We start from the raw sequence: 26,283 nt of genomic DNA on the forward strand, positions 1-26,283 counted from the left end.
AAAGCCCAGGTCTGGGGATCCCCCTGAAGTAAAGAAATAATAATTCCGACCCGCTGAGATTCCGTACCTGAGGAGACTGGTCTTAAACGAAAATAAAGTTTACAAGACTCTTTAAAATTAAAAAACTGCTTCCTATCACCAGAAAAACGGTCAGGCAAATGCATTTTCAGTTCAGGAACGACCCTTGGGGAAGTCCGTAAAAGATCTTCCTGTGACCTCACCCGAAGGGAAAGATCCTGAACCATCTGAGTAAGTTCTTGAATCTGGCTAACTAGAAGCTGGCCAGGATTTGGCCCTAAACCAGTGGGATTCATGAGGCCGACAAATCTTCTAAACTGAATAAGGGAAAAAATCAAACCCTGTTAAATTTTAAGTTTTGGTCTGGCCGGTTATAATGTTATGATTCCAGTACTTCTGACCAGAGGAGATCTTATGACAGAGGCCAGAGTACTGGAAGGAAATGCTGGTTACGGGAGCGGGAAAGCCTAGTAACCCCTGGCGCCCTAACTCCGTTGTCTCGCCCGTGTAATCAGAAATCCCCTGCGAGACTATGGTTGCTTGAGCCCATGGCAGCCGCGTTTGAAGGGCGGATTATGTTTGCCCAACTCCGATGCCCCCTCAGGTCTTAATGGGAGACAAAGGGAAATCCGAGACAGGGTGATAACAAGGGGCCCTCTGACTAAGCAACCAGGCCAGGGGCTACAAGCTAACTAACTTAAACCAGAAGTATGTGCGGACAAACCGCCAGGGAAAAGGACAACCAAAAATCCACTAATCCGTTACTCCTATCCAGCACCGCTGGATACCAGAGTGGATTTGTGTGAGCGGAATCCTCCGCAAAAAGCTCCGAAACACAATATAACCAAATAATAAATAGTAAGCGGTCAAGCCGCAACACACGGCTACGCCGCGACTCACGAACACCACAGGATGTTAAAGGTGCTCGGTCTGGACTCCAGGAAAGGATGACAACTTCCGAGTACTGGATCACTGAGGACAGGAACGACCGGATAGAACAGGACTGGAAAACTCTCTGCAACTGACACAGCAAACAGGAAGCTATAACCGGCGTCTGTGAGAAGTCCTGAGAGTGCCTTTAAATGGAAGCCCTCCAATCAGGAGCCAGACAGGGCTAATTACAACATGCCGTGCAGCTGCATGCTGCACGGCCAGGAACCAATGAGGTGATTAACTTAGACCCAGCAACGGGGAACGCGGTCCGACAGTGGCGTCCCCGTTGCTAGGGTCTGTGCGGCTCCGTGCGCCCGGCGTCTAGCGTTGCTAGGGAGCCGGCGGCTGTCCGCATGCGGCGTCCCTAGTTGCTAGGCGCCGGGCCGCACTGACGAGCGGACCCTCGGCGCCTAACACCTGAAGGGAGTGTTGCTCCAACACCGCGCCCCAACCTCTCAAACTGGCATCCGTCATCAGAGGGACCCAGTTGGAGATCCAGAAGGGACGACCCCTGCTCAATCGTTGGTCCTGAAGTCACCAGCTCAGTGACAGACGGACCTCTGGAGACAAGGAGATCATGTGAGACCTGATCCGGTGAGGCAGGCCGTCCCACTTGGCAAGAATCAGCTTCTGCAGAGGGCGGGAATGGAATTGAGCATACTCCACCATGTCGAAAGCTGACACCATGAGACCTAGCACTTGCATTGCCGAATGTATCGACACTTGCGGACGAGATAGGAAGCAACGAATCCTGTCCTGAAGCTTCAGAACTTTCTCCTGAGACAAGAACAACCGCTGGTTGTGCGTGTCCAACAATGCCCCCAGGTGCACCATGCTCTGAGCAGGGACCAGGGAAGATTTCTTCCAGTGTGCGACTGCGGCTGTGGCTGTATCTGCATACGAAATGCTACATTACAGTGATTTCCAGGAATACACTACAACGTAGTATTTCGTATGCAGATACAGCCGCAGTCACACACAGAATATAGGCATGCCGCATATCATTTTAATCAGCAGAAGCTGCTGGTGCCCCTAAGCATACCAAATGCCCTAGGCATTTGCCTAGTTTGCATATGCCTAAGGCCGGCTCTGCTGGGGGGTAAGGAACTCCCCGAACCTGAACCCTCAGCTGCAATGTTTTCCTCAAATGTGTCTGCAGCGTCACCACCACGCAATGTGGGATCAGCCCCAGCACCGTCGCCCCTTGTAGCTGAAATATCTGAAAGTCCTCTTGAGTCCCCTGTACAATAACAGCAGCACAATACCAGACAAGAACCCCCTGTGCAGTGTATTAGCACAAACAGGGGACTCAAGAGGTACAGTATATGGTGACTAAAAATCACAGAGAAAAATACTCACTGAGTATATCTTGTGAAACACCTATATTACCTGACAAACCTGACGCACTTAGCCCCCTCAGGTTATAGAATAATATAGGGATAGCAATCTGAGTGAGATACACGAAATGGAGGTCACACAGCAGCTACAGTATATGCACACACACATAGTCACACTGTACAATGCAGAAATTATGACATGCAATAAAACTGTACTGGACTAGCAATACAGAGTAATACTAAGTATAGCTATACACTCAATCGATATAACAATGCACAGTAAATACTGGATGTATATCACAGGGTACTTGTACTATATAACCCTGACTAAATGCACTCTTTCTTAACTAACGCTGTCAGCAGACATGTAGAATACTTAAGTGTCCTGTAAAATGCACAGCGCTGACATGCAGGCGGCTTTACAGAGGAGGATTTGCCCAAACAGTCCCAGGATCAGCTCCACTTGTCCTAATGGCGCCCAAACGCTGACAGGGAGTGAGGGAGAGAGAGATATGCAGCTCCAGGGCAGGAACATTTACTCTAAATGGCGCCCTGGGGCTGGGGGAGGGGCTACAGGTCAAAGCCTTATCCTCCTGCTGGACTTCACCACCGGGTACTGTGGGCTTATATAAACGGTTTATGAGAGAAAACCGACCTGTGCCCTTGCCCTGGTGGTCTAGTGGGGTCCCTGTACTGCCACAGGGTCCACGCCAGCGCGCGCGGCCCGCCTCCCATCGGCCGCGCGGGATCGCGATTTACAGCGGGTCCCGCCGGGAGGACCCACTTACCTCTCCCTGAGTGCGGCCACGCAATCCAGGAGAACAGCGGCAGTGTGTGTGACTAACTGGAAAAAAACGGAGCCTCCGCTGTAAGTACCCGGCAACCAGGGCGCGGAAGTATACAACGCCGCTGGGGGAGGTGATGGAGCTGCAGCAGGAGATGTCTGACTGACATCTAACACAGACAGTGTCTCTGCTGCAGCCCTTGAAGTCTTCATTTTTCATTAAAAGCTTCTTCTCAGGGCTGTTGTATGCCTGCTTACTGCATGGCACCAACTACAAAACTGAGCTCCTGTGCACGGAGACACATTGGTGGAGGAATGACAGGCATTGTTGTAAGCAAACTCCGCCAAAGGAAGAAACTCGGACCAATCATTTTGGAGTTTGGCAGAGTACAAACGCAAATACTGTTTTAATGATTGATTAACTCGCTCAGTCTGCCCGTTGGATTGGGGATGGTAGCCGGACGTTAAAGACAATTTCATCTTTAATGAGGCACAAAAAGACTTCCAAAATTGTGCAATGAATTGTGGACCCCGATCAGAAACAATATCAGTGGGTAATCCATGGAGTCTGAAAACATGGCGGAGGAACAAAACTGCCAATCCCTGGGCAGATGGCAGTCGGGGAAGAGCAATGAAATGGGCCATCTTGCTAAAACGGTCCACTACTACCCATATGACTCGGCATCCGGCTGACAGAGGGAGGTCTACCACAAAATCCATGGAAATATGAGACCATGGCCTGAGAGGAACATTTAAGGGCATAAGTTGACCGATAGGCAAGGAACGGGGAACTTTATGCTGTGCACAGACTTGACAAGAAAAAACAAACTCCTTAATGTCTTTGGAAAGACCAGGCCACCATACTGAGCGGGAGACTAATTCCAAAGTCTTAGAGATCCCCGGATGCCCGGCAACTTTGCTATCATGAAACTCAGTCAAAACAGTTGCTCTCAAAAACTCAGGGACATAAAGACGACCAGCAGGAGTATTTCCAGGAGCTTGATGTTGAAGCTGCTTTAACTGGGTGAATAAATCTTGTGTGAGACCTGCCCGAATGACTGAAGACGGAAGTATGGGAGTAACAGGACTGTTATCATGAACTGGAAGAAAACTGCGTGACAGGGCATCCGCCTTGGTATTCTTGGAACCTGGCCTGAAGGTGATAAAAAACTTGAAACGAGTAAAAAATAAAGCCCAACGAGCCTGCCGGGCATTCAGCCGTTTAGCTGATTCGATGTACTGAAGATTTTTGTGATCAGTCAAAACTGAAATGGTATGTGTTGCTCCCTCAAGCCAATGCCTCCACTCCTCGAAAGCCCATTTAATAGCCAGTAATTCCCGGTTACCAACATCGTAGTTGGATTCAGCAGAAGAGAATTTCCTGGACATAAAGGCACAAGGATGTAATTCTAGAGAGTCCGGATCCTTCTGAGACAGGATAGCCCCTACTCCAACCTCCGAGGCATCAACCTCAACAATGAAAGGCAATTCTGGGTTGGGATGTCTGAGGACTGGGGCTGAGATGAAGGCTTGTTTCAAGGCCTGAAAAGATACTTCAGCTTCACGTGACCAGTTGGTTGGATCCGCTCCCTTCTTAGTCAGTGCCACAATGGGAGCAACCAGGTCGGAGAAAGAATGAATAAATCTTCTATAATAATTCGCAAACCCTAAAAAGCGCTGAATTGCTTTTAAGTTGGTGGGTTGCGCCCAACTAAGGATGGCTTGGAGCTTCTTTGGTTCCATACAGAATCCCCGAGGGGAAATAATGTACCCTAAAAAGGATACCTCCGTGACATGAAATTCACACTTCTCCAGCTTGGCATATAGGTGATTTTCACGTAATTTTTGAAGAACCTGACGCACCTGGGTAACATGTTGTTCAATAGAGTCAGAATAGATCAAAATATCGTCTAAGTAGACGACTACGAATCTTCCAATAAAATCACGGAGCACATCGTTAATGAGATCCTGGAAAACTGCCGGAGCGTTAGACAGGCCGAATGGCATAACCAGATACTCGTAGTGACCCGATTGAGTACTGAATGCCGTTTTCCACTCATCTCCTGACTTGATTCGGATGAGGTTATACGCTCCTCTCAGGTCAATCTTAGAAAAAATCACAGCCGAACGTAGCTGATCAAAGAGGACAGAAATCAGCGGCAAAGGGTAAGTATTTTTTACTGAGATCTTATTCAAGGCTCTAAAGTCAATGCAGGGTCTGAGTGATCCATCTTTCTTCTCCACAAAGAAGAAGCCTGCACTTAAAGGGGATTTAGATGGCCTGATAAATCCTTTCCCTAGGCTCTCTTTAACATACTCATTCATGGCCACAGTTTCTGGTCCGGACAATGCATATAACCTTCCCTTTGGCAATGTGGCACCAGGAATTAGCTCAATAGCACAATCATAAGGCCGATGGGGAGGCAGAATGTCCGCATTGCCCTTGGAAAATACATCAACAAAATCCTGGTATTCCACAGGAATAGGTGCGGGAATGACAGCAGCAATTCTGAGGGGAAGCGTAATACATTCCTTATTACAGATGGTACCCCATTGTGAGATCTCCCCCGACTGCCAATCAATGATGGGATTATGAAAGGCCAGCCAAGGGTGACCCAGAACCACTGGAACTGCTGGGCAATGGGTAAGGAAAAATTCAATTTTTTCGGAATGAAGAGCTCCAACCGAAAGTAGAACAGGGGGTGTACAGAGAGACATAACCCCATTGGATAAGGGACTCCCATCTAAACCATGCATGGTGATATGCCTACCCAAGGTTAACTGAGGAATACCTAAGGCCTTGGCCCACGTTAAGTCCATAAAGTTCCCTGCAGCTCCACTGTCAACGAAAGCCGACACCGAAGAACAGAGGCTGCCAAAGGAAACTTTAGCTGGGACTAACAGGGAATTATTCGAGGAGATAAGCTGCAGACCAAAGTGAACCCCCTCACAATTCACTTGGTCGAGGCGTTTCCCGACTTGCTCGGACAATTACGGGCAAAATGTCCTTTACCCCCACAGTACAAACAAAGACCAGAATTTTGCCTTCTGGTTCTTTCTTCAGGAGACAGCTTGGAGAGACCCATCTGCATGGGCTCCTCTATGTCCACAGGAATGGAAAAAACACAAGGGGTAGACCCGACAGGTGCTCCTTTTTCAGCCCTCCGCTCTCTGAGACGACGATCAATCTTAATAGAAAGCTCCATGAGTTTATCGAGAGTCTCAGGAGCGGGATACTGAAGGAGACTGTCTTTTATAGACTCAGATAAGCCGAGGCGAAACTGACTGCGCAGGGCTGGGTCATTCCATCCACAGTCGTTCGACCAACGGCGAAACTCCGTACAATAAATCTCTGCGGGATTCCTACCCTGTCTGAGAGCACGTAACTGACTCTCGGCGGATGCCTCTCTATCAGGGTCATCATACAATAGCCCTAAAGACCCCAGAAAGGCGTCTACAGACAACAATGCCGGATCCTCTGTTCTTAAACCAAAAGCCCAGGTCTGGGGATCCCCCTGAAGTAAAGAAATAATAATTCCGACCCGCTGAGATTCCGTACCTGAGGAGACTGGTCTTAAACGAAAATAAAGTTTACAAGACTCTTTAAAATTAAAAAACTGCTTCCTATCACCAGAAAAACGGTCAGGCAAATGCATTTTCGGTTCAGGAACGACCCTTGGGGAAGTCCGTAAAAGATCTTCCTGTGACCTCACCCGAAGGGAAAGATCCTGAACCATCTGAGTAAGTTCTTGAATCTGGCTAACTAGAAGCTGGCCAGGATTTGGCCCTAAACCAGTGGGATTCATGAGGCCGACAAATCTTCTAAACTGAATAAGGGAAAAAATCAAACCCTGTTAAATTTTAAGTTTTGGTCTGGCCGGTTATAATGTTATGATTCCAGTACTTCTGACCAGAGGAGATCTTATGACAGAGGCCAGAGTACTGGAAGGAAATGCTGGTTACGGGAGCGGGAAAGCCTAGTAACCCCTGGCGCCCTAACTCCGTTGTCTCGCCCGTGTAATCAGAAATCCCCTGCGAGACTATGGTTGCTTGAGCCCATGGCAGCCGCGTTTGAAGGGCGGATTATGTTTGCCCAACTCCGATGCCCTCTCAGGTCTTAATGGGAGACAAAGGGAAATCCGAGACAGGGTGATAACAAGGGGCCCTCTGACTAAGCAACCAGGCCAGGGGCTACAAGCTAACTAACTTAAACCAGAAGTATGTGCGGACAAACCGCCAGGGAAAAGGACAACCAAAAATCCACTAATCCGTTACTCCTATCCAGCACCGCTGGATACCAGAGTGGATTTGTGTGAGCGGAATCCTCCGCAAAAAGCTCCGAAACACAATATAACCAAATAATAAATAGTAAGCGGTCAAGCCGCAACACACGGCTACGCCGCGACTCACGAACACCACAGGATGTTAAAGGTGCTCGGTCTGGACTCCAGGAAAGGATGACAACTTCCGAGTACTGGATCACTGAGGACAGGAACGACCGGATAGAACAGGACTGGAAAACTCTCTGCAACTGACACAGCAAACAGGAAGCTATAACCGGCGTCTGTGAGAAGTCCTGAGAGTGCCTTTAAATGGAAGCCCTCCAATCAGGAGCCAGACAGGGCTAATTACAACATGCCGTGCAGCTGCATGCTGCACGGCCAGGAACCAATGAGGTGATTAACTTAGACCCAGCAACGGGGAACGCGGTCCGACAGTGGCGTCCCCGTTGCTAGGGTCTGTGCGGCTCCGTGCGCCCGGCGTCTAGCGTTGCTAGGGAGCCGGCGGCTGTCCGCATGCGGCGTCCCTAGTTGCTAGGCGCCGGGCCGCACTGACGAGCGGACCCTCGGCGCCTAACACCTGAAGGGAGTGTTGCTCAAACACCGCGCCCCAACCTCTCAAACTGGCATCCGTCATCAGAGGGACCCAGTTGGAGATCCAGAAGGGACGACCCCTGCTCAATCGTTGGTCCTGAAGTCACCAGCTCAGTGACAGACGGACCTCTGGAGACAAGGAGATCATGTGAGACCTGATCCGGTGAGGCAGGCCGTCCCACTTGGCAAGAATCAGCTTCTGCAGAGGGCGGGAATGGAATTGAGCATACTCCACCATGTCGAAAGCTGACACCACGAGACCTAGCACTTGCATTGCCGAATGTATCGACACTTGCGGACGAGATAGGAAGCAACGAATCCTGTCCTGAAGCTTCAGAACTTTCTCCTGAGACAAGAACAACCGCTGGTTGTGCGTGTCCAACAATGCCCCCAGGTGCACCATGCTCTGAGCAGGGACCAGGGAAGATTTCTTCCAGTGTGCGACTGCGGCTGTGGCTGTATCTGCATACGAAATGCTACATTACAGTGATTTCCAGGAATACACTACAACGTAGTATTTCGTATGCAGATACAGCCGCAGTCACACACAGAATATAGGCATGCCGCATATCATTTTAATCAGCAGAAGCTGCTGGTGCCCCTAAGCATACCAAATGCCCTAGGCATTTGCCTAGTTTGCATATGCCTAAGGCCGGCTCTGCTGGGGGGTAAGGAACTCCCCGAACCTGAACCCTCAGCTGCAATGTTTTCCTCAAATGTGTCTGCAGCGTCACCACCACGCAATGTGGGATCAGCCCCAGCACCGTCGCCCCTTGTAGCTGAAATATCTGAAAGTCCTCTTGAGTCCCCTGTACAATAACAGCAGCACAATACCAGACAAGAACCCCCTGTGCAGTGTATTAGCACAAACAGGGGACTCAAGAGGTACAGTATATGGTGACTAAAAATCACAGAGAAAAATACTCACTGAGTATATCTTGTGAAACACCTATATTACCTGACAAACCTGACGCACTTAGCCCCCTCAGGTTATAGAATAATATAGGGATAGCAATCTGAGTGAGATACACGAAATGGAGGTCACACAGCAGCTACAGTATATGCACACACACATAGTCACACTGTACAATGCAGAAATTATGACATGCAATAAAACTGCGCTGGACTAGCAATACAGAGTAATACTAAGTATAGCTATACACTCAATCGATATAACAATGCACAGTAAATACTGGATGTATATCACAGGGTACTTGTACTATATAACCCTGACTAAATGCACTCTTTCTTAACTAACGCTGTCAGCAGACATGTAGAATACTTAAGTGTCCTGTAAAATGCACAGCGCTGACATGCAGGCGGCTTTACAGAGGAGGATTTGCCCAAACAGTCCCAGGATCAGCTCCACTTGTCCTAATGGCGCCCAAACGCTGACAGGGAGTGAGGGAGAGAGAGATATGCACCTCCAGGGCAGGAACATTTACTCTAAATGGCGCCCTGGGGCTGGGGGAGGGGCTACAGGTCAAAGCCTTATCCTCCTGCTGGACTTCACCACCGGGTACTGTGGGCTTATATAAACGGTTTATGAGAGAAAACCGACCTGTGCCCTTGCCCTGGTGGTCTAGTGGGGTCCCTGTACTGCCACAGGGTCCACGCCAGCGCGCGCGGCCCGCCTCCCATCGGCCGCGCGGGATCGCGATTTACAGCGGGTCCCGCCGGGAGGACCCACTTACCTCTCCCTGAGTGCGGCCACGCAATCCAGGAGAACAGCGGCAGTGTGTGTGACTAACTGGAAAAAAACGGAGCCTCCGCTGTAAGTACCCGGCAACCAGGGCGCGGAAGTATACAACGCCGCTGGGGGAGGTGATGGAGCTGCAGCAGGAGATGTCTGACTGACATCTAACACAGACAGTGTCTCTGCTGCAGCCCTTGAAGTCTTCATTTTTCATTAAAAGCTTCTTCTCAGGGCTGTTGTATGCCTGCTTACTGCATGGCACCAACTACAAAACTGAGCTCCTGTGCACGGAGGCGGGGTTATAGAGGAGGCGGCGCTATGCATTCTGGGAACAGTCAAAGCTTTGAGCCTGTTGGTACCTCGGATCAAGATCCTACTCTACACCCCAATGTCATTCCCTGTGGAGCCCAATGTACACCGCAGCAGAAATCAGAGTGTTCCCATCATACCTTGTATTTTTGCACCTCTTGCCAGAAGAGCAGCCCGTTTTCAAAAAAATCCCCTTTTAGAGATATGAAGCGTTGGAACTGGCTTGCTGTAATGGGGTTCAGCAGCGCTTTACGGAAGGCGATAATTTCTTTGGAGGATGAAACCCACTTGCTGTCCAGGTGCTGAAATGAAAGAGCTCACCTGGGTTATCCTATGATAAACAATTCATATCTCCCCATGGAGGAGATGTTTTAAACTCAACCTTAGCGAGAAATAAAGTTACGTTGTCCACTGCAACCTAGCAGCTGCCACTTTTATCCAGCACAGTCTATAAAATGATGGAAGCTCCACTTTATCTCTCTCTCTAAGGTTTGATACATCTCCCGCATAGGTGTTCTGCTATGTACTGAGTGCATGCATCAGGCGCTTTATACATATCAAGAATTGTTCAGAAATATGAATATTTTAAACACAGATATTTGTCTGGATAATTACAGTGCATCCGGAAAGTATTCACAGCGCTTCACTTTTTCCACATTTTGTTATGTTACAGCCTTATTCCAAAATGGAATAAATTCATTTTTCCCTCAGAATTCTACACACAATGGTGGTCATTCCGAGTTGTTCGCTCGTTGCCGATTTTCGTTATGCTGCGATTTGTTGCTAAATGCACATGGTACGCCGAGCGCATGCGCTAAGTTATTTTACACAAAACTTAGTAGATTTGCTGGTGTTCGTGCGGCGCTTTTCAGTCGCACTGCTGATTGGTGAATGATTGACAGGAAAGGGGCGTTTCTGGGTGGTAACTGAGCGTTTTCCGGGAGTGTGCTAAAAAACGCAGACGTGTCAGGCAAAAACGCGGGAGTGTCTGGAGAAACGGGGGAGTGGCTGGCCGAACGCAGTGCGTGTTTGTGACGTCAAACCAGGAACTAAACGGACCGAGCTGATCGCAATCTAGAAGTAGGTCTGGAGCTACTCAGAAACTGCAAGAAAATATTTAGTAGCAGTTCTGCTACTCTTTCGTTCGCTATTCTGCTAAGCTAAGATACACTTCCAGAGGGCGGTGGCCTAGCGTTTGCAATGCTGCTAAAAGCAGCTAGCGAGCGAACAACTCGGAATGACCACCAATACCCCATAATGACAACGTGAATAACGTTTTTTAGTGATTTTTGCAAATTTATTACAAATAAAAAGAAAACCTAAGAAATCACATGTACATAAGTATTCACAGCCTTTACCATGAAGCTCAAAATTGAGCTCAGGTGCATCCTATTTCCACTGATCATCCTTGAGATGTTCCTAGTCCACCTATGGTAAATTCAGTTGATTGGACATGATCTGGAAAGGCACACACCTGTCTATATAAGGTCCCACACTTGACAGTGCATGTCTGAGCACAAACCAAGCTTGAAGGCTAAGGAATTGTCTTGTAGACCTCCGAGACAGGATTGTCTCGAGGCACAAATCTGGGGAAGGGTACAGAAAAATATCTGCTGATTTGAAGGTCCCAATGAGAAGTTCGGAACCACCAGGACACTTTCTAGAGCTGGCTGGCCGTCTAAACTGAGTGATCGGGGGAGAAGGGCCCTAGTCAGGGAGGTGACCAAGAACCCAATGGTCACTCTGTCAGAACTACAGCATTCCTCATTGAAGAGAGGAGAACCTTCCAGAAGGACAGCCATCTCTGCAGCAATCCAACAATCAGGCCTGTATGGTAGAGTGGCCAGATGGAAGACACTCCTTAGTAAAAAGCACATTGTAGCCCACCTGGAGTTTGCCAAAATGCACCTGAAGGACTCTCAGACCATGAGAAACAAAATTCCCTGGTCTGATGAGACAAAGATTGAACTCTTTGGCGTGAATGCCAGGTGTCATGTTTTGAGGAAACCAGCCACCGCTCATCACCAGGCCAATGCAGTGAAGCATGGTGGTGGCAGCATCATGCTGTGGGGATGTTTTTCAGCAGCAGGAACTGGGAGACTAGTCAGGATAGAGGGAAAGATGAATGCAGCAATGTACAGAGACATCCTAGATGAAAACCTGCTCCAGAGCGCTCTTGACCTCAGACTGGGGCAATGGTTCATGTTTTAGCAGGACAACGACCCTTAGCACACAGCCAAGATATCAAATGAGTGGCTTCAGGTCAACTCTGTGAATGTCCTTGAGTGGCCCAGCCGGAGCCCAGACTTGAATCCGATTGAATGTCTCTGGAGAGATCTGAAAATGGCTGTGCACCGATGCTTCCCATTCAACCTCATGGAGCTTGAGAGATGCTGCAAAGAGGAATGGGCGAAACTGCCCAAAGATAGGTGTGCCAAACTTGTGGCATCATATTCAAAAAGACTTGAGGCTGTAATTGCTGCCAAAAGTGCATCAACAAAGTATTGAGCAAAGGCTGTGAGTACATGTGATTTCCTAGTTTTTTATTTTTAATAAATGTGCAAAAATCTCAAAAAACACTTTTTTCACGTTGTTATTATGGGGTATTGTGTGTAAAATTTTGAGGGGAAAAATTGATTTATTTCAGTTTGGAATAAGGCCGTAACATAACAAAATGTGGGAAAAAAATGATTTTAATACCTACCGGTAAACCCCTTTCTCGTAGTCCATAAGGGATACTGGGTTGTACTTCGGGGATCATTCCGAGTTGTTCGCTCGCTAGCAGTTTTTAGCAGACGTGCAAATGCATTGTCGCCGCCCACTGGGAAGTGTATTTTCGCTTTGCAGAAGTGCAAACGCTTGTGCAGCAAAGCACCTGCAAAATCTTTTTGTGCAAAACAAGACTAGCCCTGTAGTTACTCTTCGTGTGCGTTGATTCTAACGACGGAGGGACGGCTTTTGACGTCACACACCCGCCCAGCATTCTCCCAGCCACGCCTGCTTTTTTCCAGACATGCCTGCGTTTTTCTAAGCACTCCCTGAAAACGGTCAGTTGCCACCCAGAAACGCCCACTTCATGTCAATCTTCCTGCTTTCGGCCGTGTGACTGGAATCTTCGTTAGACCGTGTGCAAACTCACGATGCTCATTGTACCCGTACAAAGCGCCTGCGCATTAGGGTGCATACCATGCACAGAAATGCCGATTTTTAGCCTGATCGCTGCGCTGCGAACAACGGCAGCTAGCGATCAACTCGGAATGACCCCCTTAGTACGATGGGTATAGAAGGGGTCCAAAGGAGCAGGTGCACTTTAAATTTCTTCCACTGGGTGTGCTGGCTCCTCCCCTCTATACCCCCTCCCACAGGCAGTTAAGCAAAATAGTGCCAAAGGAGAAAGCACATACTTGAGAGATGGAACATAACAACAATGAGTGGTGAGGTTCATACACCAGCACACCATAACATAAAACAACCAGCAAACGGCTGGAACAAACAGCAACAGCTGAACAGGTAACTTTTTAGAAAAGATAAGAACCTACAGACAAGTCAACGCACTGTGGTGGGCGCCCAGTATCCCTTATGAACTACGAGAAAGGGATTTACTGGTAGGTATTAAAATCACATTTTCTCTGGCATCCATAAGGGATACTGGGGTGAACTTAGTACGATGGGGACATCCCAAAGCATCCAGAATAGGCGGGAACGTGTGGAGACGTTTGCAAAACCGCCTGCCCAACCAGGGTATCCTCTTTGGCCAGGGTATCAAACTTGTAGAACTTCACAAAGGTGTTCTTCCCCGACCAGGTAGCAGCTCGGCATAATTGTAAGGCCGAGACTCCACGGGCAGCCGCCCTGGAAGACCCCACTGATCTTGTAGAGTGGGCCTTCAGAGACTATGGAACAGGTAAGGATGCCGACACATAGGCCTGTTGGATAGTCAGCCTAATCCAACCAGCAAAGGACTGCTTAGAAGCAGGACAGCCTTTTTTCTGTGAATCATACAGCACGAACAATGAATCAGTCTTACTGATCCGAGCCGTCCTTTTTACATAAATCTTCAAGACCCGCACAGCATCCAATGACTCTGGAGGAGCACAAGTGTCAGCACTAGATGGGACAACAATTAGTTGATTCAGGTGGAACGCAGAGACAACCTTCGGCAGGAACTGCTGTCTAGTCCTGAGCTCCGCTCTGTCCTCGTAAAAGACCAGGTAGGGACTCATACACGATAACTCCCCCAATTTGGAGACACGCCTAGCAGAAGCCAGGGCCAGCAACATCACCATCTTCCACGTGAGGTACTTATCTTCCACCGACGTCAAAGGCTCAAACCAGGAGGACTGTAGGAATTCTAACACTACACTCAGGTCCCAGGGTGCCGTAGGCGGCACAAACGAAGGCTGTATGTGGAGAACTCCTTGCAAGAAAGTCTGAACCTCTTGCAACACAGTCAACTTTTTCTGGAAGACAATTGAAAGAGCTGAGATCTGGACCCCAGACACAAGCCCTTATCCACACCAGCCTGCATGAAGCATAAAAGACGTCCTAAATGGAACTCCGCTGGTGGATATGTGCGTTCCTCGCACCAGGAGACATATCTCCTCCAGATATGATGATAGTGTTTTGACATTACCGGCTTTCTGGCCTGGACCATGGTTGCAATAACCTTCTTGGAAAGGCCTTTTCGAGCTAAGATGTTCCACTCAACTTCCAAGCCATTAATAAACGAAGACTCCATAAGTCCGGGTAGACGAACGGCCCTTGTAGAAGATCTTTTCTCAGTGGCAGGGGCCAAGGATCCGCCACGGACATGTCCAGAAGATCTGCGTACCACGCCCTCCAAGGCCAATCCGGGGCAATCAGAATTGCCAGGACCCCCTGATTCCTGAGTCGTTTGAGCACCCTCGGGAGCAACGGAATAGGAGGAAACAGGTAAACCGACCGATACTGCCCTCGCTTGAGGGTCCCTGGTTCTTGCGCAATACTAGGGAAGCTTCTTGTTGAGTCGAGAGGCCATCAAGTCTATCTGTGGGCAACCCCACAAATCGATGATCTGTTGAAAAACCTGCTGGTGGAGACCCCACTCGCCCGGGTGGAGATCGTGATGACTCAGGAAGTCCGCTTCCAGTTGTCCATCCCCTGAATGAAAATGGAGGACATGGCTCTTGCGTTTCTTTCCACCCAGAGTAGTATCTTTGACACCTCTTGCATGCAAACTCTGCTTTTTGTTCCTCCTTGTCGATTTATGTAAGCCACCGCTGTGTCTGACTGAACCTGGTTCGCTCGATTCTTGAGCAGAGGAGAGGCCTGAAGCAGGGCAATGTAGATCGCTCGAAGTTCCAGAATGTTGATAGGAAGTAGGGCTTCGTGGGCTGACCACCTGCCCTGGAACTGAGCCCCTTGGGTAACAGCTCCCCATCCCCTTAGACTTGCATCCGTCGTGACGACCTTCCAGTAGGTTGGAGGACTGTAGCCACCACAGGAGGGAAATCCTGGCTCGAGGCGACAGGCGTATTATCCGGTGCATCTGAAGATGTGATCTGGACCATATGCTCAGGAGATCCAACTGAAACGTTCTGGCATGGAACCATCCATACTGAATCGCCTCGTATGAGGCTACCATCTTCCCCAACAATTTTATGCAAAGATGGATGAATATTCTTGTAGGCCGGAGGATTATTCGGACCACCTCCTGAAGCATTCTTGGTTTGTCCTCTGGGAGGAACTTTTTGGGGCGCCGTATCCAGTAACATTCCCAGGAATAGGAAACGCTGAGTCGGTTCCAGTTGGGAATTCTGGAAATTGAGGATCCACCCATGTCGCAACAGAAGATGGATAGTGCGGTCTATATGGAGAAATAACAGCTCCCTGGATCTCGCCTTTATCAAAAGATTGTCCAGATAAGGAACCACATTGACCCCCCTGGACTTGGAGTTGGAACATCATCTCCGCCATCACCTTCGTGAAGACCCTCGGAGCTGTGGACAGGCCAAAGGGTAATGCCTGAAACTGATAGTGATCGTTCAGTAGGGCAAACCTCAGAAAAGCTTGGTGAGGGGGCCAAATCGGGATGTGGAGATAAGCATCCTTTATATCCAGAGAGACCATGAACTCCCTTTCTTCCAGGCACGCTATTACCACCCACAGGGACTCCATCTTGAACTTGAAAACCTTGAGGTAAGGGTTCAGGTATTTGAGATTCAGAATGGGTCTTACCGAACTGTCTGGTTTCAGTACCACGGACAGGTTGGAGTAATAACCTTTCTTTGTTGCAACAGTGGTACTGGAACATTGACCTGGGACTAGACCAATTTGATGATAGCTTGTTGTAGCGTAACTCTGGTATGCTCCAAAACTGGTAAGCCTGATTTGAAAAATCGTTGGGGAGGAGCGCTGTCGAACTACAGTTTGTAACCCTGGGAAATGAGTTCCTTTACCCAGGTATCCTGGCAAGAGTCTGCCCAGATATGGCTGAAGTGACATAGACGATCTCCCACCTCGAGATCCCCCCGGGGTGGGGAGGCAAGGTCATACTGAAGCTTTTGTGGAAGCTGAACTGCTGTTTGGGTCCTGGGAAATAGCTGTAGCAGCTAGTTTTCTAGTCTTACCTCTGGAGCCTTGTGCCGCATTGGAGGCACCTCTGGCTCTTGACCTGAATCTAGAGGTCTGAAAAGGAATGAGTAGTTGGCCCCGGGTAGGTATGCCTAGCCAGAGGGGCCCCAGAGGGGAGAAACGTGGATTTCCCCACAGTGACCTTAGAAATTCATGTATCTAACTCAACCCCAAAAAGCCATTCCCCTGAAAAAGGGAGGCTCTCCACACTGCGCTAGGAATCTGCGTCAGCAATCCACTGACGCAACCACAAGGCTCTGCGTGCCGACACTGCCATGGTAGTAGTTCTTGCATTAATAGAACCTATTTCCTTGAGAGAGTCACACAGTATTCTTGCAGTGTCCTGAATGTGTTTAATTAGGGTCACCGTAGTGACCAGGGGCATGTATTCCGCAAGGCCTCTTGAATTTGAGTAGCCCAGGTGTGAATGGCATGTGACATCCAGCAACCCGCTATCACCGGTCTTTGAGATACGCCAGCCGCTGTGTAAGATTTTAGCATTGTTTCTGTTTTCCTATCCCCAGGGTCCTTGAGCTAAAAAGACCCAGGGGCTGGTAACACTGCCTTCTTAGAGAGGCGGGAGACAGAGACATCAACAGCTGGGGGTTCGTCCCAATATTTTCTACCCTCTGGTGTGAATGGGAAAGAACGTAAAAACTTTATAGTAACCTGGTATCTTTTATCAGGATTTTACCAGGCTTGTTTAAAAATCTAATTTAATTCTGGAGAATCAGGGAAAGTGATGTTAACTTTTTTCTGCCCAAGAAAGAATGACTGCGTTGAAGCAGCCTCTTCTAAAGGGACTTTTAGTACATCTCTGATAGCAAGAATTAGGAGTTCAATACCCTCTGCAGGAATGGAATCTTCTACATCAGGTTCCAATTCCTCCCCCTTTCCAGAATATCCTCCTCATCTGCTAGAAGAGCAGGCAGCCCACGCTTAAGTGGCCCTGAACTATGGAGGGAAGAATGTCTGTCATCAGCCTTTGCTGCAAGGTCTGCAACTGCCTGTTGCAGTTGTAGTGTTGTTTGCTTATTTGTATCAAGCTGGGATGACATGTCAGCCATCATGGAGGGTCATTCCAAGTTGATCGCTCGCTAGCAACTTTTTGCAGCGCTGCGATCAGGTCAATACTCGGCAACACTGCACATGCATATGCACCGCAATGCGCAGGCGCGTCGTACGGGTACAAAGCGGATCGTTGCTGAGCGATGGATTTAATGAAGAATCCATTCGCACAGCCGATCGCAAGGAGATTGACAGGAAGAAGGCGTTTATGGGTGTCAACTGACCGTTTTCAGGGAGTGTTTGGAAAAACGCAGGCGTGTCCAAGCGTTTGCAGGGCGGATGTCTGACGTGAATTCTGGGCAAGAACAGGCTGAAGTGATCGCAAGGGCTGAGTAAGTTCAGACCTACTCAGAAACTGCGCAAACTGTTTTTGTAGTGCTCGGCTGCAAAAGCGTTCGCACACTTGCAAAATGTCGCTGGTCCCGTTATGAACAAGCTCCTCCCCCTACAATGGTGCTTGAGCTGCTGAAAATATTTATACTGGCCAAGTTTCCCACAGTGTACAAACCTCACAGACTAGCTAGTTTGCACAAACGCTGCCAGTTCTGAGCAGCAGGGTCCCGTCCGCCGCCGCGTTGCGCCGCACCAAGAACCGGGCAACCCCCCTGGTGGGGCCCACGGTTTGTACTCACCACTCTTCTCACCTTCAGGCAGCGTTAGGGGTGTGCGGCGTGCTGCGATTGCGACCACTAAGGCGCAGTGCCCCACGTAACAACAACCTCTCAGGACAGTGGTTCTGCAGCAGGGTAGCGGCTCTGACACCTTACAGAGGCCGGTAACCGCCCCCCTAACTCCTAGGTATACTGTTGCCCAGACAGTGGGGGTAATTCCAAGTTGATCGCAGCAGGAAATTTTTTAGCAGTTGGGCAAAACCATGTGCACTGCAGGGGGGGGCAGATATAACATTTGCAGAGAGAGTTAGATTTGGGTGGGTTATTTTATTTCTGTGCAGGGTAAATACTGGCTGCTTTATTTTTACACTGCAAATTAGATTGCAGATTGAACACACCACACCCAAATCTAACTCTCTCTGCACATGTTATATCTGCCTCCCCTGCAGTGCACATGGTTTTGCCCAATTGCTAACAGAATTCCTGCTGCGATCAACTTGGAATTACCCCCAGTATACCTAAAATAACAAAGTTTAAAACAAAACTGAAGAAAATTTCTATGGAGCACCCAGAGTGTGCATCCTCTCCTGAGGGCACTTTTTTCTAAACTGCCTGTGGGAGGGAACATAGAGGGGAGGAGCCCGCACACCCAGTGGAAGAAATTTAAAGTGCACCGGCTCCTTTGGACCCCTTCTATACCCATCGTACTAAGTTCACCCCAGTATCCCTTATGGATGCCAGAGAAAGGGAAGCGATGTGAATACTTTCTGGATGCACTGTACAGAACATGTGCCGCAGAGTTATACTGTAACATGTGAGGACTAACAGGTTATAGTTACGCAGGCGTGGGCACGGAATTATAGAATGGGCCCTTTTGGGGCAACCTCTTATCCAGGAAAGGTGCTTAGGACAAATACAGCCGCATACACAATATGGAGAGAATTCCTGCACAGTAATTATAGATATTACATTGTACCTTCCATACTCCCAGTTTCTTTTTGCTGGTCTGCAATGTGACATCTTCTGCAACATCTTTCACCTGTGACTGGAGATAGAGAACATGTATTGCCTAAATATTCAGTATGTGATCCTGGGATCATGTACGGATGACACAACAGATCTACATGCCCCTTAGCAGGTCATCATTTACACTCCTGCACATGTAGGTTGCTGTGCCTCTTATTTTCCCCATTTACCAACACGTCCAACACTCTTAACACTAGTGTTCATTCTAGCACCCTGTACATGTCACACACAATCTTTGTGTTTCCCCTTTCCTGTCAGGGGTGTCGCTCTCTGCTCTGGTGCTTCTAGCACACTCTGGTGTGTATCTCAGCACTGAGATACAGACCAGAGTGTGCTAGAATCACCAGAGCAGAGGGCGGCACCCCGGGCAGGAAAGAGGAACTGCACAGATTGTGACAGGTGCAGGGTACTAGAATGAACACTATTACCCAGTACAGAAGCACAATCACAGAACGGGGAACAGCACATACCTTCAGACCGTCCTTTTCCCCCTCCATTCATAGGCACTAGGGGCAGGATATGATGCAGGAGGATTGGGTTAGGGTCAGGACTAGGGGGAGGGTAGGATGTGGGAGAGGAGGGTTAGGCGCTAGGGCACAGGTTCTCAAACTCTGTTCTCAGGACCTCACAGATGGCCTAATTCGATGGTCGCTATGTTCATCCCGGACTGCTATGCGATCGCAGTATTGCTAGGATTGCATTTGGAGAGGAGGTTAAGGTTAGGCACTTGGTGGATGGTTAGGGATACTCACAGCTGTAAGCACCGCTGGATCTGCCTGAAGTCCACATCAGCCGACCACCGGACCCAGAAGACATTACTGGAGATGCCGAACCCGCCATCCCAGGTGAGGTGTTGATGTATCAAGCAGAGAAAAGAGTGGAGAAGTGGACCAGTGGAGAAGTTGCCTACAGCAACCAATCAGCATCTTCCTATCATTTTATAAAGTGTACTTGATAAATGCTCCCTCAAAGCTGATTGGTTACTACGGGCAACTTCTCCACTGGTCTACTTATCCACTCTTTTCACTGCTTCATACATCTGCCATACCAAGTAAGTCACCACTAGACCATTATAATCATGTCAACATTTCATCAGTGACATGACTGATGTTGACGTGATTAATGTCGGCATGCCAAACATATTGACATCATGACCATATTGACATTCTCATGCCAATATTATGAATGCCAAGATGATGAATGTCGACAAAATATACCACACCAAAGGAACCATCAATAGCACACACTTTCAGTATCAAACTGCGACTCACAATACAAATACCAATCCATTATACATTTCTGAACTCAGAATTTGCCAACAAATTATTACAAAACTACAAAATTGTACTGAAAGAAGAATCGTTCAACCTAGACTGTAAGCTCTCACTGGCAGGGCCCCCCACCCTCTTGGTTCTCCCGCTCACACTCAGTGGCTCTGATGACTCTGTCTGCTCTTCCCAGGGCACAGGGGTCTGACTCAGATGTGGTTGGAGGTGCTATGGCTGCAGCAGTGGTAGCACTAATATGGTAATGCAGCAGGAGGCGTCTGGTACAAGTAAACATCTCTTGCTTACACTAGTGATTTGTGCTGGGTCCTAGGACACACCATTGGATCCCCTGTGACACCATCAGAAATCTGCGTGACCCAACGACGAGGCCAGGAAAACTCAGTCACTCCCCCATAACGGAGTCAACACACCTTCGTTTCTGGAAACTTCCCGCCCCTAAACGGCAGCAGACTGTCAATTACTGGCAGTCTGCAGCCACAGTGCGACTGACGTTGCAGACCCGTACTGCACATGCCCAGTACAGGTCCGGAGCATGCGCAGAACATCGGTACTTTGCAGCATGCGCCACAGATCCAACAAGACCTGAATCAGGCCCAGGGTCTGTTATGCTACTGTTATTATATGTCATTCATTTTGTTATCTAGAAACATCACTGTTTGACTTTTCACCTTGTATGGCCTGTTTGAATATATTGGGGTAAAAGTATTAGGGTGCGAGGAGCCAGAGGTGCAGGAATTTAAAGTGGCAATCATTTACGAGGCAAAACCAACCCACATTACCGGCATTGTAAAGCGGGGGGGGGCCTACAATGACACGATTGAATACAAATCGCGTAATTGCCCCGCCCCCTTCTGTGTGATGGGATGGCGCAGTGATTGGGATATGCAGTGAGAGGTGGGGTACGGCGGGGGTTGAGCGCCATGCGAGAGACTTGCCCACCCGGTTTTCGCGAGCCTCCCGACCTTTCCAGGAGAGTAGGCAAGTATGTATTACACCCAAAGAGTGACAATACTTTACGTCTCTTCAGTAGTAAGTATAGAGGTCATCAAATTGCCTACGACTCTGAATCTTCCGTACGCTCTATTCTGTACCATGCGCCGTGCGAAACCGTGCCATATATGCTTCCCCTACAAATGTACGTACAAATCTACATCAGCCCCAAAGTGATTACAACCCTGCACATACTCCTTACACTTCTACGGCAGTTTCACTAGTTTTTACTGATAATCGGTAGATTTACTGACAGTTGGCATCCCTGATACTTAGGGCCTTTTACCACCCTGTCTATGCCCATTAATGCTATGGAACACTTCCATACATTTTATTTCATGGACAGTAAAAAAAAAAGATGAAGTTGAGAAAAAAAAAGTCTACTGTTAAAATTTCTGCTTTTTCGGGTTTTCTACGGAGGTCTCACAAACTCCCAGATCACTGAATATATACATGGGCACGACTGATCAATCTACTGCACGGCCTTACATGCTCCATAATAAAACAGCAGCAACACACACCTGCAGCTTCTGGCGCTCTCTGTATTCCTCAGTTGACAAGTACATAGGAAGCCATTTCTTCTCGATCCTCATTCGCACATATTTCTGTATTTCTATAAGGGCGGGTAACGAGAGACAATCATGGAGAATCTTCCCCCAGCCTCCAGCTAGCAGCATGACCTGTGGAATAGTAATACAAGTATCACTCACATATCATTTCAACATTGTAAAGAACAGCTGATCACTAAGTAAAAAAGACTCAAATGTCGAACAATTTTTTTTAAATGCGCAAAAAAAATTTTTTGCTGCCAGAGTCACAAAGACATAATTTGTGGTTCTGAGAATAGGCCATAAAAACATAATTAGTGGAAATGGCAATACAACTACAATCTCTGCCATGTTTTTGAGAATTCAAGGTAAACCAGATTGGCCCAGTTGACCCGCTATTTTATACCAATTCCGGTACACATGGCTTACAGGAAACTAAAGGGGCCCAATTTAAAGATTTCCCAATCCACCAACCTGCACTCATACATTACAGATATTTTTCAGTGATTTGACAATTTTTGGGACAATCATATGCAAAACGACAAATGAGGGTCTTAAGGTAGAGTGAATACTTTTGGCAGTACTGGCTTATCTAACATTTTAAACAAACAAAATTGAAAAATTGGATTATGATTTGCAGTTAAATTCACAATTCTATAAAATGTAATTGTGAACGTTTTTTAAAAGATTGCAAAGATTCATTTTTAGATTTAATTTTATTGAATTTGCAAGAAAACATAAAAAAAAGGATTAAGCTCTCATGTTAAAGTCATAAGATCTAAGACAGGCATAGAAATATATTTAATTGCTGCGCTTTGGGTGTGAGAAAGCTGCTTTCTTAAAGAATAGATTATGTTACGTTTGGAGAAAGCGCTAAAAATGTTTAAGTGGTCAGAATGCTGATGTTAAAATTTAAAAGAGCGGTACCTGTGGTAAAAAAGGTGTAAACATTATTTTAATAATACCTTTTTTCCCACTGGTACCGCTCTTTTAAATTTTAACATCAGCATTCTGACCACTTAAACATTTTTAGCGCTTTCTCCAAATGTAACTAAGACAGGCATGTCCAAACTGCGGCCCTCCAGCTGTTGAGAAACTACACATCCCTGCATGCCCTGACACAGCTTTAGCATTCTCTGACAGCAAAACTGTGTCAGGGCATGCTGGGATATGTAGTTTCACAACAGCTGGAGGGCCGCAGTTTGGACATGCCTGTTCTAAGAAAAAGCAAAATGTTATTTAAAAAAACAAAACGTAAAATGAGGAGGGAAAATTGTTGGACAATTGAAGATTTTATAGAAAATAAAAATGACCAGGCACTAACGAATTTATAAGAATTAGAATTTAAATACCAAGACATAAAACCTCAGCAGCAAAACCTCTACATATACTGTATGCTTGTGCACATATATGAAATACATACATTTACCATATAGCCAATGTACGAAAAGACAAATAGGATGTGAGTTTTGCACTGGTTCTTATCATAGATTCTGATATAGAGAAAAAACCCATCAGCTGCGGGCCAAATATTCTGGGTTGCGCTACCCCAGAGAATGCTGTACAGCGCAGCGGCGTGACTCTCCATTGCCGCTATATATACATCTGGCGGCTTCCAGAAGTGTGCAGCTACGTGCTGTGGTAGGTGAGATCCGGAGATAGAGTCCTGCTGGAGATTGAGCAGGACAGGTCTATTTACTACATTACCAGGTCTATTTCATCCCAGGGATACATTGGATCCCTGGGATGAACACTCTGCCTCTTGAAGAAGCCGCCTGGGGTGCGGAGAAACGCGTTGAGGGTACAGAGAGAAGGAGCCCCAATACCTCATTGCCCACAAGAATTGGAGTGTGTCCTCCTATAAGTTCATCCAAACAATTGCCGGCATTTGTTATATCTCCAGCGTGACTGCTTTACTCAATCCCCTGGACCGTACCGGGAACGCCCTGTGTCCTACTTTGGTGAGCATTATTCCACCAGCACTGGGGGTGGAGAACGCTGTATCGGTGCACTTACAGTTTGCCGGAGGAGAGAGCGGCTTTCCGCCGACGCTACAGACGGACTACGCCGCTGACGAGTCCTGCCGCTCACGGATGTCTCACCCGTGCACAGGGTGATAGAAAGCGGCCACATACATCGATACTATTGCGGTACAGCAAAGGAAAAACTGTCCAGTCTGTGAGTAACAGCTATTTTACAACTCTCAATCCTTGCACCGCTCATACATCTATTAAAATTGGCAAGCGATGAACTCTTTCCTAAATCGGAACTTAATATATATTCTGAGGACACCTATATGCACGATTGTGCCAAAGTATTCTTGTGTTTCCTACATCTGGGAAAGTAATTAAATACAGCTAAAAGCTACCAGAGAATTATCTCTTAACACTTAGGTATTGCGACTGCCTTCTGAGTACATTCAATTAGTTTTTATTATTGTTCAATTTAGAGGTTTCCGGAACCTCAGTTTTATATGAATACTGCATCGTGGTCTTGTTTATTTTTATGTGTTATATGTTGTTAATTTATGTAATAAATTGGTTTATTTTTATCGTTGTGTCCATCAATTGGTATTGAGCGCCCACCTGGTAATTTTCTATAATTGTTTTGCTTCTTGAGGAGGCCGGCTACCTCCTTACCAGGTGGCAGCTAATCCCAGGGTGCACACACACACAGGCCTGCCAGCGCCACCATTACCTCTATTCTCTTTTCTATACATTGGATAGAACCATCTTTATGACCATTTGGATTACAAAAATTGAGAAGTTGTGCACAAAAGTACAGAGGATTGTGGGGGTGATTCAGATCTGATTGTAGATGTGCTAAACTTAGCACATCTACAATCAGTTACACTGACATACGTGGGGACACCCAGCACAGGGCTTGTCCACCCCGCATGTCTGGCCCTCCCCCGCAAGGGTGCAAAAGCATCGCACAGCGGCGATGCTTTTGCACCTGCTGAGTAGTTCCCTGCCAGAGCAACTCCGGCAGGTGGCTACCCGCCGCGTCCTGGGTCACAGCAGCTGCGTGTGGCGTTACGCAGCCGCCGCGGGCCGCCCCCACAATAGTCCGGACACGCCTGCGTTGTCCGGACCGCGGACCGCCAACCGTGTTCTAACGCCGTTGGCACGGCCCCTTCCGTCCCGCGACCACCTCTGCCTGTCAATCAGGCAGAGTTGATTGCAGCCCTGAGATGCTGTTAGCATCTCACTGGGCATTCCAGGGTGCGCCCACGCAGTGCACCCGCTGCGCCCGCGCACTCCACAAAGGGCTTCAGACTGCGATCGCTGCAGCGATCCAGTCTGAATGACCCCCTATATTCAGTGCACTGTTTCCATTGTGTTTGGGAGAAGTAAAGGATATATTGGACATACCATCAGACATTTACCAGACACTCCAAGTTGCATATATATGGTAACTATATATCTACCAAATAGATTGTTCACCTCCTATACAGGTTATTCACCCAGCGTTTTATGTATTACTTTACCAGGCACCATTATTATCATTGAGCGTTTTTACTGTTTTGTGTAAATGTATTTGTACATAGCCAGCTGTGTTGCTGTTTTTTTATGTACATTTTTATATATACTGAACATTGGATAAATATATGCTATATAATTAAATTATAATAATAAATATTCATTTATAGCATACATGTTTTTCTCCATATCAGATTCCATGATAAGAACTAGCGCAAAACTCCTATTCTAATTGTAGATTTTATGCCTAACAAAACATTTTTTTTACAACCACAACTTTCTGATTGCAGCTCTATCCTTTTTGGGGGGGACATTTATTATTTGCAATGTGCCCCCCCCCCCCCCCCCCCCAAAATTAAGAATCTTTATCATTGCAGTTAATATATATATGTTGTTGTTTTTTTGCTGGAACCTAGGTTGCCAGGACACGGGCTTCACTAAAAGCCCATCCCAGTGATCGGTAAGAAGGAGAGTGATTGCATATGCGATCGCTGCTCCATTGAGGATAATGGGCTATCATCATCTGTAGGGGTGTGGTTCAACAGATTTACAGTAAAAAGATAGGCAGTCAACTCTATATGGTCGACATGGGAAAGGTCAACAGGGTCACAAGGCCACCCTTCGGAGCGAGTATGGTAAATTCTGAAATAGTTGAAAGTTATGTGGATGGTACCTGATGAAAAAGTTTAAAAAAAATAAAAAATAA

At 47.5% G+C, this 26,283-nt stretch overlaps 1 protein-coding gene across 3 annotated transcripts in view; it reads right to left on the bottom strand.

Annotated features, from left to right (window-relative positions):
* The window catches only part of RGS22 (regulator of G protein signaling 22), a 273,655-nt gene that overhangs the window by 61,767 nt on the left and 185,605 nt on the right, over positions 1-26,283 (bottom strand). For all 3 annotated transcript variants that reach the window (XM_063924195.1, XM_063924194.1, XM_063924193.1), the window contains exons 19-21: positions 22,069-22,227; positions 19,219-19,287; positions 10,092-10,253 (exon numbers count right to left, since the gene is read on the bottom strand). In XM_063924195.1, coding sequence (XP_063780265.1) covers positions 10,092-10,253; positions 19,219-19,287; positions 22,069-22,227 — 390 coding nt within the window. The remainder of the gene's footprint in view (positions 1-10,091; positions 10,254-19,218; positions 19,288-22,068; positions 22,228-26,283) is intronic.

This window comes from Pseudophryne corroboree, chromosome 5 (genome assembly GCF_028390025.1).
Source record: "Pseudophryne corroboree isolate aPseCor3 chromosome 5, aPseCor3.hap2, whole genome shotgun sequence".
NCBI lineage: Eukaryota > Metazoa > Chordata > Amphibia > Anura > Myobatrachidae > Pseudophryne > Pseudophryne corroboree.